This window comes from Carcharhinus amblyrhynchos, chromosome 26 (assembly GCF_965287045.1).
Source record: "Carcharhinus amblyrhynchos chromosome 26, sCarAmb.v2.hapA, whole genome shotgun sequence".
Classification (NCBI taxonomy): Eukaryota; Metazoa; Chordata; class Chondrichthyes; order Carcharhiniformes; family Carcharhinidae; genus Carcharhinus; species Carcharhinus amblyrhynchos.
In genome coordinates, this window is record NC_137349.1 from 26477285 (window position 1) to 26497935 (window position 20651).

The 20651-nt window shown below is 45.4% G+C and overlaps 1 protein-coding gene across 1 annotated transcript in view; it reads right to left on the reverse strand.

Moving 5' to 3' along the window:
- Positions 1-20651, reverse strand: part of LOC145358722 (dedicator of cytokinesis protein 8-like) — a 197157-nt gene that overhangs the window by 32085 nt on the left and 144421 nt on the right. Inside the window, 8 exon segments of the mRNA XM_080212966.1 lie at positions 1673-1831; positions 4742-4888; positions 5973-6107; positions 8026-8122; positions 13373-13472; positions 14320-14452; positions 16808-16990; positions 19868-19998. Coding sequence (XP_080069092.1) covers positions 1673-1831; positions 4742-4888; positions 5973-6107; positions 8026-8122; positions 13373-13472; positions 14320-14452; positions 16808-16990; positions 19868-19998 — 1085 coding nt within the window.

Below are 20651 nucleotides of genomic sequence, written 5' to 3' on the forward strand. Positions count from 1 at the left end.
AGACCTAAAGACCAACAAGTCTTGTAAGACCGATAGGAGAGGCTGGATAGACTGGGACATTTTTCCTTGGAATGTAGGAGGCTTTGGGGTGATCTTGTAAGGTCTATAAAATAATGAGGGGCATAGATCAGCTAGATAGTCAACATCTTTTCCCAAAGGTAGAGGAGTCTAAAATTAGAGGACATAAGTTTACAGTGGAAGTGAGGGATCACATGATGAAACGTCCATGAATACATTCAACCAGAATGAGCAACAAACCATGAGCTTTGGTGTATTACTCAAACTTGAGGTTGTGCCAAATGGAAAGTACCAACCAATATCATAGAATCCCTACAGTACAGAGAGAGGCCATTTGGCCCATTGAGTCTGCGCTGACCACAATCCCACCCACGCCCTCCCCCCCATATCCCTACATATTTACCTACTCTCTTCACCATAGAAGACTTAGAAACTTCCCAAAGGTTCTTCAAAGTCAAGAAGTGATTGGCAGGGAAGAACAGAAAACAATCATCACCAGCCAAAAGGTGCTGGCAAACAATTAGACCTAAAGACTGACAAGTCTTGTAAGACCGATAGGACAGGCTGGATAGACTGGGACTTTTTTCCTTGGAACGTAGGAGGCTTAGGGGTGATCTTATAAGGTCTAATTTCTTCTTGAAGTCAGTCACACAACATTTTGGTCTCAACTATTTTCTGTGGTAGCGAATTTTACATTTTCACCACCCTCTGGATGAAGAAATTTCTCCTCACTTCAGTCCTAAAAGATTTAGTCATAGAGAGTCATAGAGAAACAGGCCCTTCGGCCCAACTTGTCCATGCTGCCCTTTTTTTTAACCCCTAAGCTAGTCCCAGTACCCCGCATTTGGCCTTATCCTTCTATACCCATCTTACCCATGTAACTGTCTAAATGCTTTTTAAAAGACAAAACTGTACCCGCCTCTACTACTACCTCAGGCAGTTTGTTCCAGACACTCACCATCCTCTGTGTGAAAAAGTTGCCCCTTTGGACCCTTTTGTATCCTTCCCCTCTCACCGTAAACCTATGCCCTCTAATTTTAGACTCCCCTACCTTTGGGAAAAGATGTTGACTATCCAGCTGATCTGTGCCCCTCATTATTTTATAAACCTCTATAAGATCACCCCAAGTCTCCTACACTCCAGGGAAAAAAGTCCGAGTCTATCCAGCCTCTCCTTATAACTCAAGCTGTCAAGTCCCAATAGTATCCTAGTAAATCTTTTCTGCACTCTTTCTAGTTTAATAATATCCTTTCTATAATAGAATGTGGAGGCCCCTTATCCTCAGACTATGACCCCTAGGCTGGACTCTTCCACTATCGGGGCACGTCTCTTGGTCATCCTCTGTGCTATTTTCCGGCCCCACCAAATGAAGCCTAGCCAAAGAGTGGGTTTGCATCTGGGATGCCCGAGGGCAATATTAGTGACCTGGGCTTGTAATTAGCTGCATTCTCAGAGACTGGATTGACACACATATATTAACTGCATTGCTCCAGTCCACTGTCTGGATGAATTTGGACCAGAAAAATTGTTCCACCACATTCTCAACTGCACAAAGCTCATAAATCTCAGCAGTCTTAGGCACCATATATATTTTTGCAATTTACTTTTCCTGTGATTCAATCTCAAGTCCCTTTAAGGTTTGGGGTTTCCTTACCTGTGTAGGGAAGTCGGTATCCTTCATGGCTCTATCTGTCTCAAGGTAGGTTAGGAATATCCCAAGTGATTTCTGGAGACAGTGGTCATCCTGGTTCGATATTTTTTCCGCTAAGGATGCCAGGGATAAGGTGATATACATTTTCATTCTCGGAAAATGCTGAGCATAAGAAATCCCAGGTTAGTCAGCACAGAAAATTCAAAATGGAAAATATTTAAATTGACATGAATATAATTTGACCCTTGTCAATCTCCCAGCCTATGCAGCAAACAAGGCAGGGATTATGGATTCAATTCCCATTATAGCAAGTTGTGGAACCTCACTCAATAAATTTACTCACTTTGTTTCTGTGAACATCTGAGTCAGCAGAACATCCAACCAGTTCATTCATGGCTTGCAGAGAGGGAAGGGAGACTATCATCCTTAACCCAGTCTGGCCAACATGTGACTCCAGACCCACATGCTTTATTCTTAATGCCTTCTCCCACCTTCTCCAAGAAATCGGGCAATAAATGTGGCTTTAACATCTCAAGTAAAAAGATCCAGATTCCTTTGTGGTTGATTTGCCTCTCCCCTATTGTTTGACATCCCCTCTCCTCCCCCACACTTTATATGCAGTCAAGTATCTCTGTTTCTACCTCAGTTCCAATCTAGTGATGTACATTGATTCCTGACTACTTGCCTGTGAACCCTTGCCATGTCAGTGTAATTCACTTTCCAAATGCCCTTTGCTCCCTCCATTTTGGTTAATTTTCAATCCAGTGCAACAGCTGGCTTTCTGTGCCTTGTGAAGTGATTATTAAGTGTCCCACAGTATTAAAGAGTTCAGGCAAATAGATCTCTCTGCACAGAATCTCTGCAGTCAACAGAGTCATTGTTCCCTCAAGGATTTCCAGTGAACTGTCAGGCAAGGCCTCTCCACAGATGACAAATGGAGATAGAAATACTGATCGGGGGTTTCATATTTGTTGCTGTGTAGGATAGTAAGAAGTCTTTTGCTGTTGACTCTTTTAGTCAATCTTATAGGTTGACTAATTGTCAAATCACATGATGTGAATGAATGGGGTCTTTTAATTGTCTTTTAACACCTTTTCTACTTACCATATTACAGGCCACAATTAATCAGTATTCCCCAAATTACTGCGCAATGCTGTTCTTTATCTGTCCACCAGCTCTCCCCAGTGACAGCCACCTTTATTACCTCTCAACTAGCCAATCGATCATCTACACCTGTGCCAACTTACTAAACTGGCAAAAACTGGCAACTCCAAACAAACTTTAAATGGCATCCTTATGACATATGAAGTCAAAAAGGTTACACTGTAGGTGCAATGGGACTCAGGTTTTTCTGCACTTAAACTGTGGGAGGTGATGGCCTGGTGGTATTGTCACTACATTCTCAATCCAGAAACTCACCTAATGTTCTGGGGAACCTGGGTTCCAATCCCACCATGCTAGATGGTGGAATTTGTATTCAATAAAAAAGAAATCTGGAATTAAGAATCTACTGATGCCGTGAAACCGTTGTCAATTGTCGGAAAAACCCGTCGGGTTCACTAATGTCCTTTAGGGAAGGAAATCTGCTGACCTTACCTGGTCTGGCCTACATGTGACTCCAGAGCCACAGCAATGTGATTGACTCTCAACTGCCCTGGGCCAACTAGGAATGGGCAATAAATGCTGGCTCAGCCAGCGATACCCATGTCCCAGGAATGAATAAAAAAGAGGAATGACCAGCTTTATAAAGGAAAAGTGGTCCTATGTCTCAAAAGGGGGGTCTATAGCCACAGCAAAGTGACCGCTGAAGATAGGTTTCTTATGTAAAGGAACCCCAACCCCATCTCAGAAAGTTTTGTTTCTCACATTTTCTTTTATTTTGAAACCTGCTATAATCTAATTCCAAAATAAAGACTACTAATTTACACTTGGAAATGGAGAGGGTGAGAACCTCTGTGCAATGTCACAGGGTGATATTTAAATTTGGCTTTCTGCGTGCTGAATCACTCTAGGGTTCAAAGTGGAATTTAGCATCTTCTGTTATAAAAGCAGTGGAGAAATATATTGAGCTCCATGTGTTATTGCCACCACCAGAAATGTTTTAGCTCCCTTTGCCCTTTAAACATGCCACTACGGCTTATTTTCCTGTCTGGTAAATATAAAATTACTAAATTCTGAAATCATTAAGGAAAGTCACTAAAAACTGCAGAGAATACACTCAGACCATGCATCAGTAGGATGTATGTTTCTAGCCCAGGGTTTGCAATCAATGAAATTCTTGCTGGTTATTAGCGCTACTCTCATATTTCTCCATGGGCATTAGTTGCTGTGGGACAGAAAACCCAGGCACTCTCTCATGTTTTTGCCATAATAACAAAGGGCCCTTAAATATGGGCGTAGTGAGGAAAGAAAGACCTACATTTACATAAGACCTTTCATAATGACATACTAAAGTGAAATCATTGGAGTGGGATTTGGACGCACGGCCGCCAGACTCAGAGGCAAGAGTGCTACACACAGAGCCATGGCAGGCAACCACATGGGAGGCAACGCCTTGTGTTAATTGTATAAATTAAGGTTAAGTGTGGGAGACACTCATTGGATATTTAGTTGTGCACATAACAAGGCCCCGAGTGCTGCACTCACCTCTGAACTCCCCTCAGAGTTCCACTCACCAGGTGCACACCTTCTGAAACTAGTTGTGCATCATGCCGTTCTCACATCACACCTCCACAGGCGCAATTTTTGACGGGAGGGTATGATGCCGGGGTACAGACTCCATAATGAGATACAAATGTATTACACTGAGATTCTTGATGTTGAATGATGAGAAATGCGACCCGTCACTGATGCAGGGAGGGGATGCTCACTTCCTGCTTTTATGCCGATGTGAACCGCAACTTTGGCGACATTTTCCACTCTCGTCGCCAAAGCTGACAGGGGTGGGAGCAGAAAATCCCAGCCTGGGTCTCGTTCACCAACTTGCTCTAAGACATTCAACAGCTTGCTTGGGAAAATTAAATCTGGAAATGAGGAAGACTTTGGCAGTGCTGCAAACTGTATCTCACTCACCACCTTGTAACTCTGCCTCATCAGCAGGTAGAGGGAAGCAGAGGCCTGGAGCCGAGTGCTCTCAAAACGACTCATACATCTCTGTAGCAGCAACAAGCACAGGTCCGTGCAGTTCTCCGAGTCCTCATCAAAAAGCACATCCAGAAACTGCAGCAGAGACACAGTGACAGCTAGTTAGCTCTGCAAGGGGCAACGCTCAAATATCCAGCATCAATCTGATCAGTGCAACTTGTGCTAACAGAGTCTGGTGGCGGAATATTACCGTCCCGCTCACCATGGGAATCATAGCGAGCGGGACGTGGACCATGCAAAGGTCCGTTGACCTCGGGCGGGATTTTCCGGCTTTGGGGTGAGCACGGCCGGAAAACCCCGTCCTGGGATTCAACTGGAGTAAGTCTTTAAATATTCAAACACACCCACACACAGACACATACACATATGTATATATACACAAACACACATACACACACGCATGTAAATACACACAAATACATATACACACACACATGTAAATACACACACACACACACACACACACACACACACACTCTTAACCAATTTATCTGTTAATTTGCTAACTGCAGGACTGAGACTGTTCCTCCAATGCCAATCAGCCTTTGTCCTTTCCCTTACCTAATTTACTTCCACAATCTCATTTCTCAGCACTTGGATTACCCCAGGGAGCAATGAGATTGTGAGTTAATTAGTTATGGAAAAGGACAAAGGCTACTTGGCACTGAAGGGGGAATTTGAGATTTTGCCCTCTTTATGGTTTCTCTGAAATACAATGTGTACAATTCCTGCCTTTTACAGAAAGGGTGCTAAGGTCTCTTCCTGCATGAGATGCCAAGCACAGCTTCAGTCTGATTTGGTAGCATGAGGTCAGTTGGCAGTGGAATATTGTAACCTACAGCAAGGATCCATGATCTACTTTGTCTGGATTTCAATCCCACTTGTGTTTTGCTTGAAACATGCTCTGATGCGCCCCTCAACAACCCAATAAACAGTTTCAACAGCAACCCCCCCTTCCAATTCTCCCTCAATGTTCTCTTCATGCCCCTTGCCCAGTGTTACAAGACAATTCAAGGCGGGGGGAGTTGCCAGTCATCCAGGAATACGTCACTGGTTCTTCCTCTGTGAACAGCAGACTCTTTGTATCCCATTCATTTAACCCTCAAGTTCAATAACTCAATCACAAAGTTCTTACCCCATTCACAAAATATCTGGTTACCTTGGCAACGACAGCTCGCTGTGTGTTGAAGCAGTTCTGCAGGTATAGAGTGCTCTGGTTACAGCACAGACTGTGTATCAGGACCTTAAGGACTGCTGCGACCACAGGTTTAAACTCAGGCATCGAGCTGCATTGCTGAAAGGCAAGAAAGGCTATTAACTATTCAGCCTTAATAGAATGAGCAGGGAATGATGTGGTCCATTGACTCCTGTGGGAGGTATGGTGGCACAGTGGTTAGCACTGCTGCCTCACAGTGACAAGGTCCTGGGTTCAATTCCTAGCTTGGGCCACTGTCTGTGCAGAGTCTGCATGTTCTCCACGTGTCTGTGTGGGTTCCTGCCGAGAGCTCCAGTTTCCTCCCACAGTCTGAAAGACATGCTGATTAGGTGCATTGGCCATGCTAAATTCTCCCTCCGTGTACCCAAACAAGAGCTGGAGTGTGACAACTAGGGGATTTTCACAGTAACTTCATTGCAGTGTCAATGTAAACCTTCTTGTGACAATAATAAAGAAACTTTAAACTTTTCCTCTCCCAACCCAGGATTGAGAGGAGTTAGGGTCTGACTACACAAAGAATAATTATTCCAAGAAAAGTGTTTATATAAATGCAGCATGGAGACAGCTTGATAGACAGAGTGTGATGGATTTTATCTTAATCCTCAGTTATGTTGTAGCTGTAGTAGGCAGTATTAGTTAATACATCTATGCAAGAGTTAATATGATCGGTAGGATGGAGGAAGGGCAATATTAAACTTCTTACCCTGGGAAACTGGGTAACTAATGAAGCAAAACTTACGAAAGCAAGTGAGATCTGGCAGCCAACCCAGAAGCTCAAACAGTTGTGTTTATGGAAAGAATTAACTGAGTGTCTTTTGATAACATTTTGCAATGATGGATTTGGAAGGTTTGATTTTGCAACTATCAAGGATAAAGAGGCTTTTTCCATGGATTAACTCTCAGCATTCCAGTCCTGCCCGCCAAGGGAATCATCGCGGGCGGGATGGACAATTTGACGGATTGTTCCAAGACCCATTGACCTCAGCTGGGATTTTCCAATCTCGGGGTGGCTGCAGCCAGAAAATCCCCTTCCAGAAGCATAAACTCAGAAGAACAACTCCTCTGAAGATCTAAGTCCCTGAGAATGAACATGTGACGATGATTTTTCGCAGTGTTAACTGTATTGGAATATATTTGTTGATTGTTAAGGAGGGGCTGAGGGGTGGCAGTATGTGGGGGTGAGGTGTGGGTTGGGGTGACGTGGGTTGAGGGTGAAGTGGGAGTGTGGGGAGACAGGGGTTGGAGTTGAAGCAGGAGGGTGAGGCAGTGTGTGGAGGTGAGGCATGGTGTAGGGGTGCAGTGTGGTGGGGAGGATGAGGCGTAATGGGCACGGTGAGGCAGGTACGGGGGTGAGGCAAAGAATAGAGGTGAATTATGGGAGTTGGGTCTGAGGTGGGGGTTAGCGTGAGGCAGGGATTAGAGTTGAGATATGGGAGTGATGCAGTGTGTGGAGAGACAAGGAGTATAGGTGAATTATGCATTGGGGTGAATTGGGGTTGAACGTGAGACAGGGGTTGGGGTTGAGGCGGGGGTGTGAGGCAGTGTGTCTGGGATGAGAAGGTGTGTGTGGGATGAGGTGGTGTGTGTGGGGATGAGGCGGTGTGTGTGGGGGTGAGGCAGTGTGTGTGAGAGTGAGTTAAGGTGAGCGTGAGACAGGGGTTAAGGTTGAGGCAGGGAAGTGAGGTGGTGTGTGGGGATGAGGTGGTCTGTGTGGGGATGAGGCAGTGTGTGTGGGGGTGAGGCAGTGTGTGTGGGGTGAGGCAGTGTGTGTGAGAGTGAGTTGTGGTGAGCGTGAGACGGGGGTTGACATTGAGGCGAGGGTGTGAGGCAGTGTGTGTGGGATGAGGTGGTGCGTGTGGGGATGAGGCAGTGTGTGTGGGGGTGAGGTGGGGGTGGATGTGAGACATGGGTTGGGGTTGAGGCAGTAGGGTGAGGTAGTGTGTGTACGGGTGAGGCAGCGGGTGGTGGGTTAAAAGAGGATTACTGCACCTCATACCTGGATCATCAGTTCCAGGGTGTCCAGTACAATCAGGTTAGTCTCCATGGTCAAGTTCCCAACAATCAAGGCTTCTTGTTGAAGCTCCAACTTTGACCTGAGGTAACAGAGAGAAAAAAATTAATTGGGTTATCATCAGAGCTGGAAAGACGTGTGTAAAACCCAGAAGCAGGAATATCGGAACAGAAACAGGCCACTGCTCCCAGATCCAATGTGCTGGAAGAATGGTATCTCCTGACATTCTCCACAACCATAGAACACTACAGCACAAACAGGCCCTTCACAGACATTTACCCAACTCTCCAGAATTTGCTGGTACAAACTACCACCATGGGCAGTTCATTTCACACATTCAGCATCCTCTCTGTGTAATCACAATAAAATGGCTTCTCATTCTCTGGCCTTTTGGCTTGTGACCAAGCTTTCCTGTGGAAATGAGTGGGTGGCACAGTGGTTAGTACTGCTGCCTCACAATGCCAGGGACCCGGGTTTGATTCCCGGGTTGGACTACTGTCTGTGTGGAGTTTGCATGTTCTCCCCGTGTCTGCATGGGTTTCCTCCACGTGCTCTGGTTTCCTCCCTCACTCCAAAGAGGTGCAGGTTAGGTGGATTGGCCATGCTAAATTGGCCCATAAATATCAGGAGGATTAGCAGGGTAAATATGTGGGGTTACGGGCATTGGGCCTGGGTGGGATTGTGGTCGGTGCACACTCAATGGGCTGAATGGCCTCCTGCTGCGCTGTGTAGGCTTCTATGATTCTATGGTTCTATGAGTGAGTGGGATGTGAGGAAGGTGCCCAGAGTACGCCAGTTAGCAGGAGAGACCACGCATTCCCAACTAAATCAACTGCGGGAATGAGCTGACACAGGGAACCCACCCATTCGCTAATTACATTCATTAGTGAGGCACTCAAAGGTCATTAATCTCGAGGTCACTGAGATTTACCGGTGGTTCAGGGATTCTCCTGAACTCGCATGGGTTTTCCATGTATCCTGAAAACCATCCAGCAAAGCCTGGCAGGTTTGATTGTGGCCTCACATAGCCAGGATCTTGCAAAGACACATTGCTCAATTGAGGGTCTTGATATGGGGGTTGGGGTGTTGCCTGTAGGGAACCACCCTCCTGTCCTTGCACCTAACCCCTTCTTCCTCCCTTCACTGGTTTCCCCCTCCCACTTCCCAGTGACCCCAAACCCCTCTCTCTAGGGATGCCACAATGATCTCTGTTGAAGACCTTGCTGTATTACTGGTAGCAGCCATTGCTCACGTCTTCTGATTGGCAGCAGCTTCAGTGGGTAGGATTGCCATCATTGTGGGCCTTAGTCCCAGGGAAGGCCCAGAGCTGGCCAGTTAAGTGCCTGAGCGGCACTTCATTCAAGTCTCCCCCACTAAAGGGACACAATTTGCCTCCACTTCTCCAACCCGCGGGCACGGACTCAGGATTAAATTTCATTTGAATACATTTCTGAATGATTCAATAAATACACAAAGTCCTTTCTCTCATATTCTTCACTGGGGAAGAAACAGCGAGGCTGTCCCTGGGCACTGACGTGAGGAAGCCTTTGCAATAAAGTGTGGCAATTGGGTGAGAAAAAGAAACTTTGCCCTGGGACAGGGAGGTATACCAGCCATCGGCAGCACTTCAGTCTAGCTGAAGCTTTTCTGTCACCTCAGGAACATGAGAAAAGAAAGCAGCAGTCTGTTTATGAATGTCTGAGCTACACAGGAAAGATTAGCTTTCAGGACAGATCAGTGCTGAGGAGAGTGGTTAAAATTCACCTCAACATCTCTGTGATAACCCCCAAGACTTGCACTGATTGACCTCCTTGTAGGACTTGTTGAATACAAGCTCCATGGGATTAGTAAATTTTTTTTATTCATTCGTGAGACATGGGCATCGCTGGCTGGCCGGCATTTATTGCCCATCCCTAGTTGCCCTTGAGAAGGTGGTGGTGAGCTGCCTTCTTGAATCGCTGCAGTCCATGTTCTGTGGGTTGACCCACAATGCTGTTAAGGAGGGAATTCCAGGATTTTGACCCAGCTACTGTGAAGGAACGGCAATATATTTCCAAGTCAGGATGGTGAGTGGCTTGGAGGAGAACTTGCAGGTAGTGGTGTTCCCATTTATCTGCTGCCCTTGTCCTTCTAGATGGAAGCAGTCGTGAGTTTGGAAGGTGCTGTCTAAGGATCTTTGGTGAATTTCTGCAGTGCATCTTGTAGACAGTACAGACTGCTGCTACTGAGCATTGGTGGTGGAGGGAATGGATATTGTAGGTGTGGTGCCAATCAAGTGGGCCGCTTTATCCTGGATTGTGTCAAGCTTCTTGAGTGTTGTTGGAGCTGCACCCATCCAGGCAAGTGGGGAGTCTTCCATTACATTCCTGACGTGTGCCTTATAAATGGTGGACAGGCTCTGGGAAGTCAGGAGGGGAATTATTTGTCAGATAGAGCTTGTACACCAAGCCCTGTATAAAGCAGACCACTGAGTGGGCCCAATGTTGCATTGTCCCGGTTGGGACCGATTTGTGTTCACCACTTGTGATTGTGATTTTGCTTTACTTTATTTTGTGCAATGAAGCACTGTTCCTTTACAACTGACTCCAGGAGTTATTTTAATCTCCTAGGTTGGGAAGGAGAATATCAGACAGAAATCCTACTTCCAAATGTTATCAAGGCCTTGTCTCTCTCCATCTCTGTAACCTCCTTCAGCCGTCTGAAATCTCTATATGTCTCCAACTCATGCAACCCCTTCCCCCATTTCTCTCATATTGGTGCTTTTCTCTTCAACTACTTAGCCCTAAACTCTGGAATTTCCTCACCAAACCTCTCTGTCTTCTCCTTAAACCTCTCCTGTGAGTAAACTTATATGAGTTGGTGTCAAATTATTTTTCTAATAACATTCCAGTGAAAGGCTTTGGGACGTTTCACAACGTTAAATGCAAGTTGTTGTTGTTAACAGTGGGTGTGAGTATGGAACAGGATAGCACAATGGCTATCAACCCTCTAAGCTTATCCTGGAATGAAAGGGGTGATTTCCTGGACAATTCTAGGAATAATCCAGGAAAAACATGGTAGAGGCTTTTTTAAAAGAAGTATCCAGTTTTCCTTGAACATTTTCATTTATTGTGATATCTGAGAGTGAGGAGAATGGCTGCTTGCCTCAGTGATGTAGTTGGAAGCAGATCATATAATAAATTCTTCAGGGGCACGTCCCACCAGCCCCTCTGCATCACAGATAAAGTCTTATAGATGAGGGAAGGACATTTGTAAAGGGCACATGATGTCTGTCCCATTCCCCAGAATGAGTCAGCAGTTCTGAAGAGAGCAGTGAGTGAAAAAATGGAGCAAAAGAAAGAGAAACCCATGGCACCAGAGAGAAAGTGCTGATCAGCCCTGTGCAGCATCGCGTTTACACGGAGTAACCATATACTGACGCATGTGGTCAGTAAAGTAAGGGCTTTAATGAGTTCAGATCCTGTGCTAATCACAGCTCCAGTAATAGTTCACATCGGGAAAGTGACAGTAATTGGAATCAGCAGAAGTGGGGAGCTGGCAAAGGAACAAAGCACGTTCATATTCACAGAGACACTCATAGAATCCCTACAGTGCAGAAGGAGGCCATTTGGTCTATTGAGTCTGTACCCAACCACAATCCCACCCAGGCGCTATCCCCATAACCCCATGCATTTATCCTGCTAACCCCCCTGACACTAGGGTCAATTTAGCATGGCCAATCTTAACACGCACATCTTTGAACTGTGGGAGGAAACCACAGTACCCGGAGGAAACCCATGCAGACACAGTGAGAATGTGCAAATTCCACATAGGCACTCACCCAAGGCCAGAATTGAACCTGGGTCCCAGGTGCTGTGAGGCACAGTAAGAAGTCTGACAACACCAGGTGTGCTGTGAGGCAGCAGTGCTAACCACTGTGTCACTATGCCACCCTTACTTGAAAGGAAGAAAATTGCAGTGGTGTGGTGTAGGTTATGATTTGATATGATTTATTATTGTCACACGTATTAGTATAAAGTGAAAAATTTTGTTTTTGCATGCTATACCGACAAAGCGCGCAAATTGTGGCTGCTGAAGTGAGTGGTTGCCTCTTGCCCTCTCTCTCTCTTGCTCTACAATAATCCATCTTAATTTTGAACCCTGTTCTGCTGTATTAAAAGTCATCCTGCAGCAGTCATTGTCCACTGAAAGCCATTGGGTTGTACAGTAGTTCTTCCAGGAGATAAGGGCCACACCAGCCACAACTTCAAACCAAATGTCTCAGCTGAAGATCCAACACCTCCCAATATAATCAGTAAATCTTTATTGACTCATTTTCTTCTTAATCTGCACTTTAACTTGGTCAAGATTAACACTGAATAACACTATTGTATATTTCTGCATGTTTGGGATTTGTATGTGTGTTTGTGCATATTAGTGGAAAGTAGATTGTATTTGTATAATTTTGCACATTTTTACTATCTTTGCCTAGGTAGGGTTCAGCACAATAAAACTCACATACACCGATCTGGTTTAATTCTGACACCGCACACAGTCAGGTATACACTGAATTGGCAATACAGCATCCTTTTAAAGTTCACAACATCCACTGTAACCAAATGAGGAGTGAGTAAAGAGGTAAATTGGTCTATCCCTGCTCAATTAATAATATCATGTTCAGATACTCTTACACACACACTCACAATCATACAATTATATTCTCTTGTTCTAAGGCTGGCACCGTGGCACAGTGGTTAGCACTGCTGCCTCACAGCACCAGGGACCCAGGTTCAATTCTGGCCCTGGGTCACTGTCTGTGTGGGGTTTGCACGCTTTCCCTATGTCTATGTGAGTTTCCTTCTTGTGCTCCGGTTTCCTCCCACAGTCCATAAGATGTGTTGGTTAGGTAAAACGGCGATGCTAAATTCTCTCTCACTGTACCTGAACAGGCGCTGGAGTGTGACAGCTAGGGGATTTTCATAGTAACTTCATTCAGTGTTAATGTAAGCCTACTTGTAGCACCAATAAATAAACTTGAAAAAAACTTGAGATGAATACACTCTCACAAATACCTAAATGCATAAATATTGACAAATAAAATCACATTGTGGAATGATAAAGCAAAATGAGCCATAGCAAACAGTCCATCAACACGTCAAGGGTAAAACAAGCTGTGAATTTGTTTTTGCCTATTTTGTGCTACCATTCAGGAAGTTTGCTCACCCTCACACGCACACATACAAGCTTACACACACATACTCAGACACACACACATTCATATACACACACACACACACACACACACACACAAATATGACGTTGTGAATCGAGGCAGAAAATGGTGCTCTCTTACTTGTCTTTATCGGCAGACTGACGCCACTGTGTCAGGTCCTTCCGCCAACGTAACTTCTCCTGTAGGCCCACACTCACCCCAGGGAACAATCTGTCAATTCCTGAACACAAAAAAAAATAGGTGAGACTTAGAGAAGGGGCAGAAAGGAACAAAATGCTCAGTTGGGATGAGGTTTTCAGACATTAGTGAAGTCCTGTCTAGAATATTGGCTGCAGATTTACACACTCGGGGGGAGATTCTTGCATTCAGGCAGCCAGCCAGCCAGCCACCTGCCTTAGCATTTTAGATTTTGAGGCCTGGCCCTCACTTAAATCCTGGCAACTGATCTGTGTCAAACCAATGATCTGAGGCACCACGCTAATTTTGAAAATAGCTTACATTTATGTATCTCTCTAACGTAGCTGAATGTCTCCAAATGTTTCACAAGGGTTCATCAGTGACACTGAAACACCTGAAGCAATATCAAGATAGTTGTCAAAAAAATTGATCAAAGGTGTAATTTTTTTAAAGGTATCTTTAAAGAGTTGGGGGAGAGAGATCTAGGAGGAAATTCCGCTATTTAGGATGAAGGCATGGTTACCAATGGTGGAGTGAGGAAAACTAGGAACTCAAATGCCAGCTGCCTGGGTCAATGCTGGCACTGTAAGTAGGTTACGGAGGGTGGGGAGGAGTGGGTGAGGTCAAGGGGATGAGCCCAGACTGGCAGCGGCCTGTGTGGCCTATTGGTGGGCTCCAGAGGCTGGGCCTCACAAACGGAATATGAGGCATACCTTCTTATAGACGTTGTGCTCTTTCAATGAACCTGGTTCAGGGAAGAGCAAGGGATTAAACTGGGCGAAGAAATTTGAAGAAATGCACTTGTTTTAAAAATTAGGATGGGGGGTTGGTCACATGAACCAGACTGTGGAGTGTCGAACAATTCATGTCGGAGATCAGTCCTCTCTCACCTGGATATTCCCGACGTTTCATCATTTCCCTTCGGGCTCCTGTGGTTCCAAAGATAGTTTCCTCCAGCCTCATCTTCATGTCCCTGGACTTCCTGTAAACATAGCTGCTGATCTGCTCTGTGGATGGCTGGCCCTGCGGATGAACATATTGTCTCATTCTCTCCAATAATGAGGCCAGTTCCTCTCTCAGAAGCAACACAAACGGCAACATGAGGAGTAACAATGCGAGGGAAGACCCTGTCAGCCCACTGTTTCTACAGACTCTATTCACTCTGTTCTACCATGGGCTCCACCAGGGCAGCCCTTAGATTCCACCAGGCAGAGAATTGCAAAGTGCTCCAGTGGGACAGTTTGTCCATATGCACTCTGTCTGCAAATCAATGAAAAGATCATTCACAGCATCTTAGTCACAGTGTCAGCCTGCAACAGGCCTCATCCATTTCAGTCCAGGGCTGGGGAGGAAGACAGGAGCAGCACTGGGCAGTGTTGAGGGGGCCTCTCAGACAGGGTCTCAATCTATCACTGAAGGAAGGTGGAGGAAAGCGAGCAACAAAAGTTGGTTTAGGTAGTGCTGGTCATGCTAATTTTGCCTGAGTGAGAGGGGAATCTGCGTTGGGTCAAGCCCCAAATTCTTCTCCAGGGAGCAGAAGGAGAGAGAGGTTTTTTTTATTCTCAGTTGGGGCAGGGAATACTACGGCAGTTAGACATTTCACTCAGGGCTAGGATAGTGCTACATTAATTCTGCCTGAGGGTATCATTTGTTTCATATTAATAAACTGCTTCCAGTGCAGTTTTTTGCCAGTATTAAGATGAGAGGCCAGGTTCAGAAGGTTCCCCAGCTTAATTAGACAGAGTATGTTCAGAAAGGGTGTTCCTGGTGGTGGGGGAGTCCAGAACTAGGGGTCACAGTTTGAGGATAATAGTAAACCTTTTAGGACTGAGGCGAGGAGAAATTTCTGCACCCAGAGGGTGGTGAATGTGCAGAATTCACCACCACAGAAAGTAGTTGAGGCCAAAATATCATGTAATTCCAAGAAGAAACCAGATATAGCTCTTGGGGCTGAAGAGATACAGGGATATGGGGGGAAGGCGAGAATCAGGATGTTGATTTTAATGATCAGCCATGAACAAAATGAATGGCGCAGCAAGCTCAAAAGGTTGAATGGCCTATCCTGCTTCTAGTTTCTGTTTGTCTATAATCTGATAAGCAGGGATTTATAGATTTAAGGTGAGAGGGGAGAGATACAAAAGGGTCCAGAGGGGCAATTTTTTCACCCGGAGGGTGGTGAGTGTCTGGAACAAGCTGTCAGAGGTAGTAGTAGAGACAATATTATCTTTTAAAAAGAGTTTAGACACTTACATGGGTATAGAGGGATATGGGCCAAATGCAAGCAATTGAGCCTAGTTTAGGGGTTCAAAAAAAAGGGCAGCATGGATAAGTTGGGCTGAAGGGCCTGTTTCCATGCTGTAAACCTCTATGACTCTATGACTTTCATGTCTTCACTCCCCACTTTCTGACGGATCCACATTTTCCTGTCAGCTCAAACACAATTTCTCCCACACCAAATTGCTGAATTTGACCCTGATGTGTTCCTCAGTCGGTGAGGGATCAGATTTAACTCACATTCAGTGGGTTTGCTGACAGTTTCAGACAGGTTAGGGTTTAAACTAAGTTTACAATTTTAATCAGAAAGGATGTTTTGCATCATTATCTGATCACGTGACAAGTTTCTAGTGAACCTTGTGCATGATTTATATGTGGAAATGCATGGCAAAAAGAGTGCCTTGGGGATGCTGCATACAGGTTAATGACATCCATTATGTTCAGTTGTGTAATGTTACAATTAGAATCATGGAATCCCTACAGTGCAGAAGGAGGCCATTCGGTCCGTCAAGTCTACACTGACACCCCCGATAGAGTTTCCCATCCAGACAATATCCCAGGAGCCCTACATATTTACTCTGCTAATCCTCCAACACTAAGGGGCACTGAGTGTGATCAAACAACCTCGCTCACACATCTTTGGAATGTGAGAGGAAACTGGAAGAAACCCACACAGACATGGGGAGAATGTGCAAATGCCACACCACCAGTCACCCGAGGCCGGAATTGAACCCAGGTCCCTGGCGCTGTGAGGCAGCAGTGCTAAACATTGTGCCACTGTGCAACCCTGTGCCACACAGAAGTGCTTCTCAGGGAAGTAACTTTGAAACCCTGAGATCACTCACAATATTTTAATGATACAATAAGGGATAGAAAGCATTGCCAGGCCTCACCTCTTCACATGGTATGGTCTAACTTCAAGTTAACTTTCTTACTCATTACCAGTAATTGAACCTGGAACTTTACCATTCCTCAAGGAATGCAGAGCATCAGGAGAAAAACTTTCTCCATTGAGTTCATTCACTGATTGCTTTGGGAAGTAAATTCACTAGATTTAGTGAAAGTCTAAACTATCTTCTGCTTGTGTATCTGTCACCCTCTGACCTCATATTCAAAGTTGGACACACAGAGGTCGAGAAGCTCCAAGAAACTGAGCAGCTGCTGCGTTGGGAGTCTCAGCATCCACCCTTTAATGTTCACTTCATCAGCATTCTTCAGAACCCACAGAAAGCAGTGTAAGAGCGTCTGCATCACCTCTGTCGACATGGCAGAACCTGGACTTGAGAACTGCAAGAGAGAGAACACAGGAATTAGCCAGCGAGATCCATGTCCCATTAATGAATAAAACAAAAAATAGAACAGATGTAGACAAATTCAGCCCTTCGAGCTCGCTCTGCCATTTATTCAGAGCATGGCTGGTTTCTCTCTGGTCTCAAACCCTATTTGTTCTCCTTATCCCTTTAACCCATTTGTTATCAGAAATATACCTATCTCCTTGAAACCATCCAACGATTTGGACCCCACCGCACTATGGGGCAACGAGTTCCACAAATTCACCACTCTCTGCAAGAAGTAGTTCCTCTTCTTCGTAATATTAAACCTACCACCTCTCAACCTATACCTATTCTAGATTGCCCCACAAGAGGAAACATTTGGTCTATGTTTACTCTATCAATCCTTTTTATAATTTTATATACCTCAATCAGATCCCCTGTCATCCTGCTAAACCCCAGTGAGTATAACGCTAATTTAAATTGCATCATCCACCTGAGAGGTTGCTGTTGCTGGCACGGAGCAAGCACACAGAGGTGGATGTTATATGTTTGGGCAGGAAAGGCAGTTGGATAACATCAGGTTTTTAAATCCCCTCCTGTCTTCCTCACGAAGAGCAGATGTCTTTGTGCATTGAGCACTGTTACATCGTTTCAGAAATTGCCCCTCCAGTTGAGAGAGTGGAAAATGCCTTAAGGAGAGCTCTGTGCTCCTCCTCAGCAGATTTCTCCTTCCTGTCCTGCACACACGGACTCCCTGCTGCATCCAAACTGTTCATGGCTATCTTATTGAGATCACTCACTGTCAGGATTGAGCTGAGTCTGAGGCTCAGCAAGCTGTTACAGAATCCCGACAGTGCAGAAAGAGGCCATTCGGCTCATCGAGCCTGCACCAACAACAATCCCACCCAGGCCCTATCCCCGTAACCCCACATACTTACCCTGCTGGTCCTCCTGACATTAAGGGGCAATTTTTTTTAGCATGGCCAATCAACCTAACCTGCACATCTTTGGGCTGTGGGAGGAAACCGAAACACCCGGAGGAAACCCATGCAGACACGGGGAGAATGTGCAAACTCCATACAGTCACCCGAGGCTGGAATCGAACCTGGGTCCCTGGTGCTATGAGGCAGCAGTGCTGACCACTGTGCCACCATGCCACCCCATCAGTAGGGTAGGGTGGGCAAGGGCACCAAAGCTGAAACAAAGTCTGTTCCCTGCTCATCCCCCCACTTCTGGCATTATCCCCCAATTGGTGTACAATGCACTGGCCCCATGATAGTCCAGCATAATTAGTCATACAGTGATGCCAAAACAGAATGAATCAGAGTCATTGAGATAGAGAGTATAGAAACAAGCCCTTCAGCCCAACCTGTCCATGTCAACCCAGCTGCCTACACTGAAATAGTCCCATTGGCATGCGTTTGGCCCAATCAACAATCTGGTCATCTCAGATGAATCAGAGGGTTAAAGGTGAGAGGGATGGGAAGGCTGCTCAGTCGAATAGCCATCTCCAGATGCCCAATAGAAAAGTCTAGAGCAGTTACCAGGGAACCTGTCAGAACTTCAAAATCATCTGAGCCCAGAAAGAGTGTTGGGGTTAGGGTCAGGGCCTCACAATGAGGAGGATCACTATCTCACTTCACCCTGGCAAGTTACCAGCTTAGTGGAGTCTGTGTGTGCATCTACTGATCTAACATGAGTGAATGTTTTAACTTACAATTCACAACAGCAAAAACACCATGGGTGGGATCAACCCAGGACTGGCCCCCTGAGTGTAGAGAAGGTTCATCAACATTTAATCAAGATTTGAAAATCTTGAAGGCTTTTGATAAATAGTTTGGAAGAAATTCCACTGGGAGGAGGGTAGGTAACCAGAGAGCACAGATTTAAGATGATAGGAGAAGGAATCAGAGGTGAGGTGAGGAGGATTTCTTTGTACATGGCGGGTTGCTGTGATCTGGAACGCGAAGCTAAGGAAGCAGATTCAATAGTAAGTTTTAAAAAATAATGGCTGGAGGTTTCCTAAGGGTGTGAACAACAGGCAACCCATTGACAGCAGAGAGACCGGAAGCTTCTGCCGCCGCCAGCTAATGACGGACCATCTCCACCATCACAAATCACGTTGCACGAGGGGACTGGAAAATCACACATCGCAGGGGGACTGGACAATCACGCTGTGCAGGGGAACGAAAAATCATGCTGCGCAGGGGGACTGGAAAATCATGCCAAAAAGCGGACTGGAAAATCACACCATGTGGAGGGACCAGAAAATCATGCCACGTGGGGGGATTGTAAAATCATGCCACGCAGGGGGACTGGAAAATCACACCATGTGAGGGGACTGGAAAATCACACTGTGCAGGGAGACTGTAAAATTGTGCCATGAGGGGGGGGCTGGAAAATCACACCAAGCAGGGGGACTGGAAAATCATACCCAATATTTGAAACTGAGGAATTTGCAGGAAAGAGCAGGACAGTGAGCAGGACAGTCAGACAGCAATTTCAAAGAGCCAACACTGACAATGATGGGCTGAATAGACTCTTTCAGTGCTCTGTGTTCCTTTGATTAAAAATTTGATGGTGACAAATTAGAATCTGCAGGTCTTCAGTAATAGCTAAGGAGCTGGGAATAATCCGTGCTGCTGGATTCAGGGCAAGAGTCAACTCTGATCGAAAAAAACCACAGTAAGAACTCTCACAACACCAGGTTAAAGTCCAACAGCTTTATTTGGTAGTAAATGCTAACAGCTAGTGGCATTTACTACCAAACAAATCTGTTGGACTTTAACCTGGTGTTGTGAGAGTTCTTACTGTGTTTACCCCAGTCTAACACCGGCATCTCCACATCGAAAAAAAACAACCTGAGCTGGAAAGGGTTAAGCACGCTTACCCCTGTGATGGGAGTCGAGTATCTGTTTGCTGAGGCACTGGGCGGTGTTAACGCAACTGGCGAGGTGAATATGAGGCTGGTGACATTCCTGGGATTTGAATGGCGTGCATTCAATTTACTCCTGTCAGAATCTTTAAAAAGAGAGAGAAGTTCAATAGGGAACAGACAACATTCAGGGAACATCACTGAGCTTGGGAATATGGAGATAATCATCTTTCACATTCCTGCAGAGGGTCAATGATGGTTCCTCACACTTTTAGTAAAGTGAACTCTAAAGTATAAGTCATGAGAATTTCAACAGGATGGAGTTTTACTCACAGTAGTTCAGCGAGGATCACAGAACCTGTTAATCCCACACCCCCTCCCCCCCCACCCCCAAGTTGGACAGCATGAACACTAATAGCAAGTGCATGATTGAAAACCTTTCAAATTATTGTGTCTACACTGGGATCTGTTCCCAGTTGCAATATAAATACAATTAATCCCCAACTGTGCATGTCATTTTATATCTTTGGTTTATGAAAGAAAAAGCTTGTATTTATATAGCGACTTCCATGACGTCCAGAGGCTCCAAAAATACTGTAGAGCCAATTAAGTCCTTTTTGAGATGTAGTCACTGTTATAAGACCTTAAGACTTAGGAGCAGTAGTAGGCCATTTGGCCCATCGAGTCTGCTCTGCCATTCAATGGGATCATGACCAATCTGATATGGTAATCTTCAACTCCACTTTCCCGCCTTATTCCCACAACCCTCAATTCCTTTACTGGTTAAAAATCTGTCTTT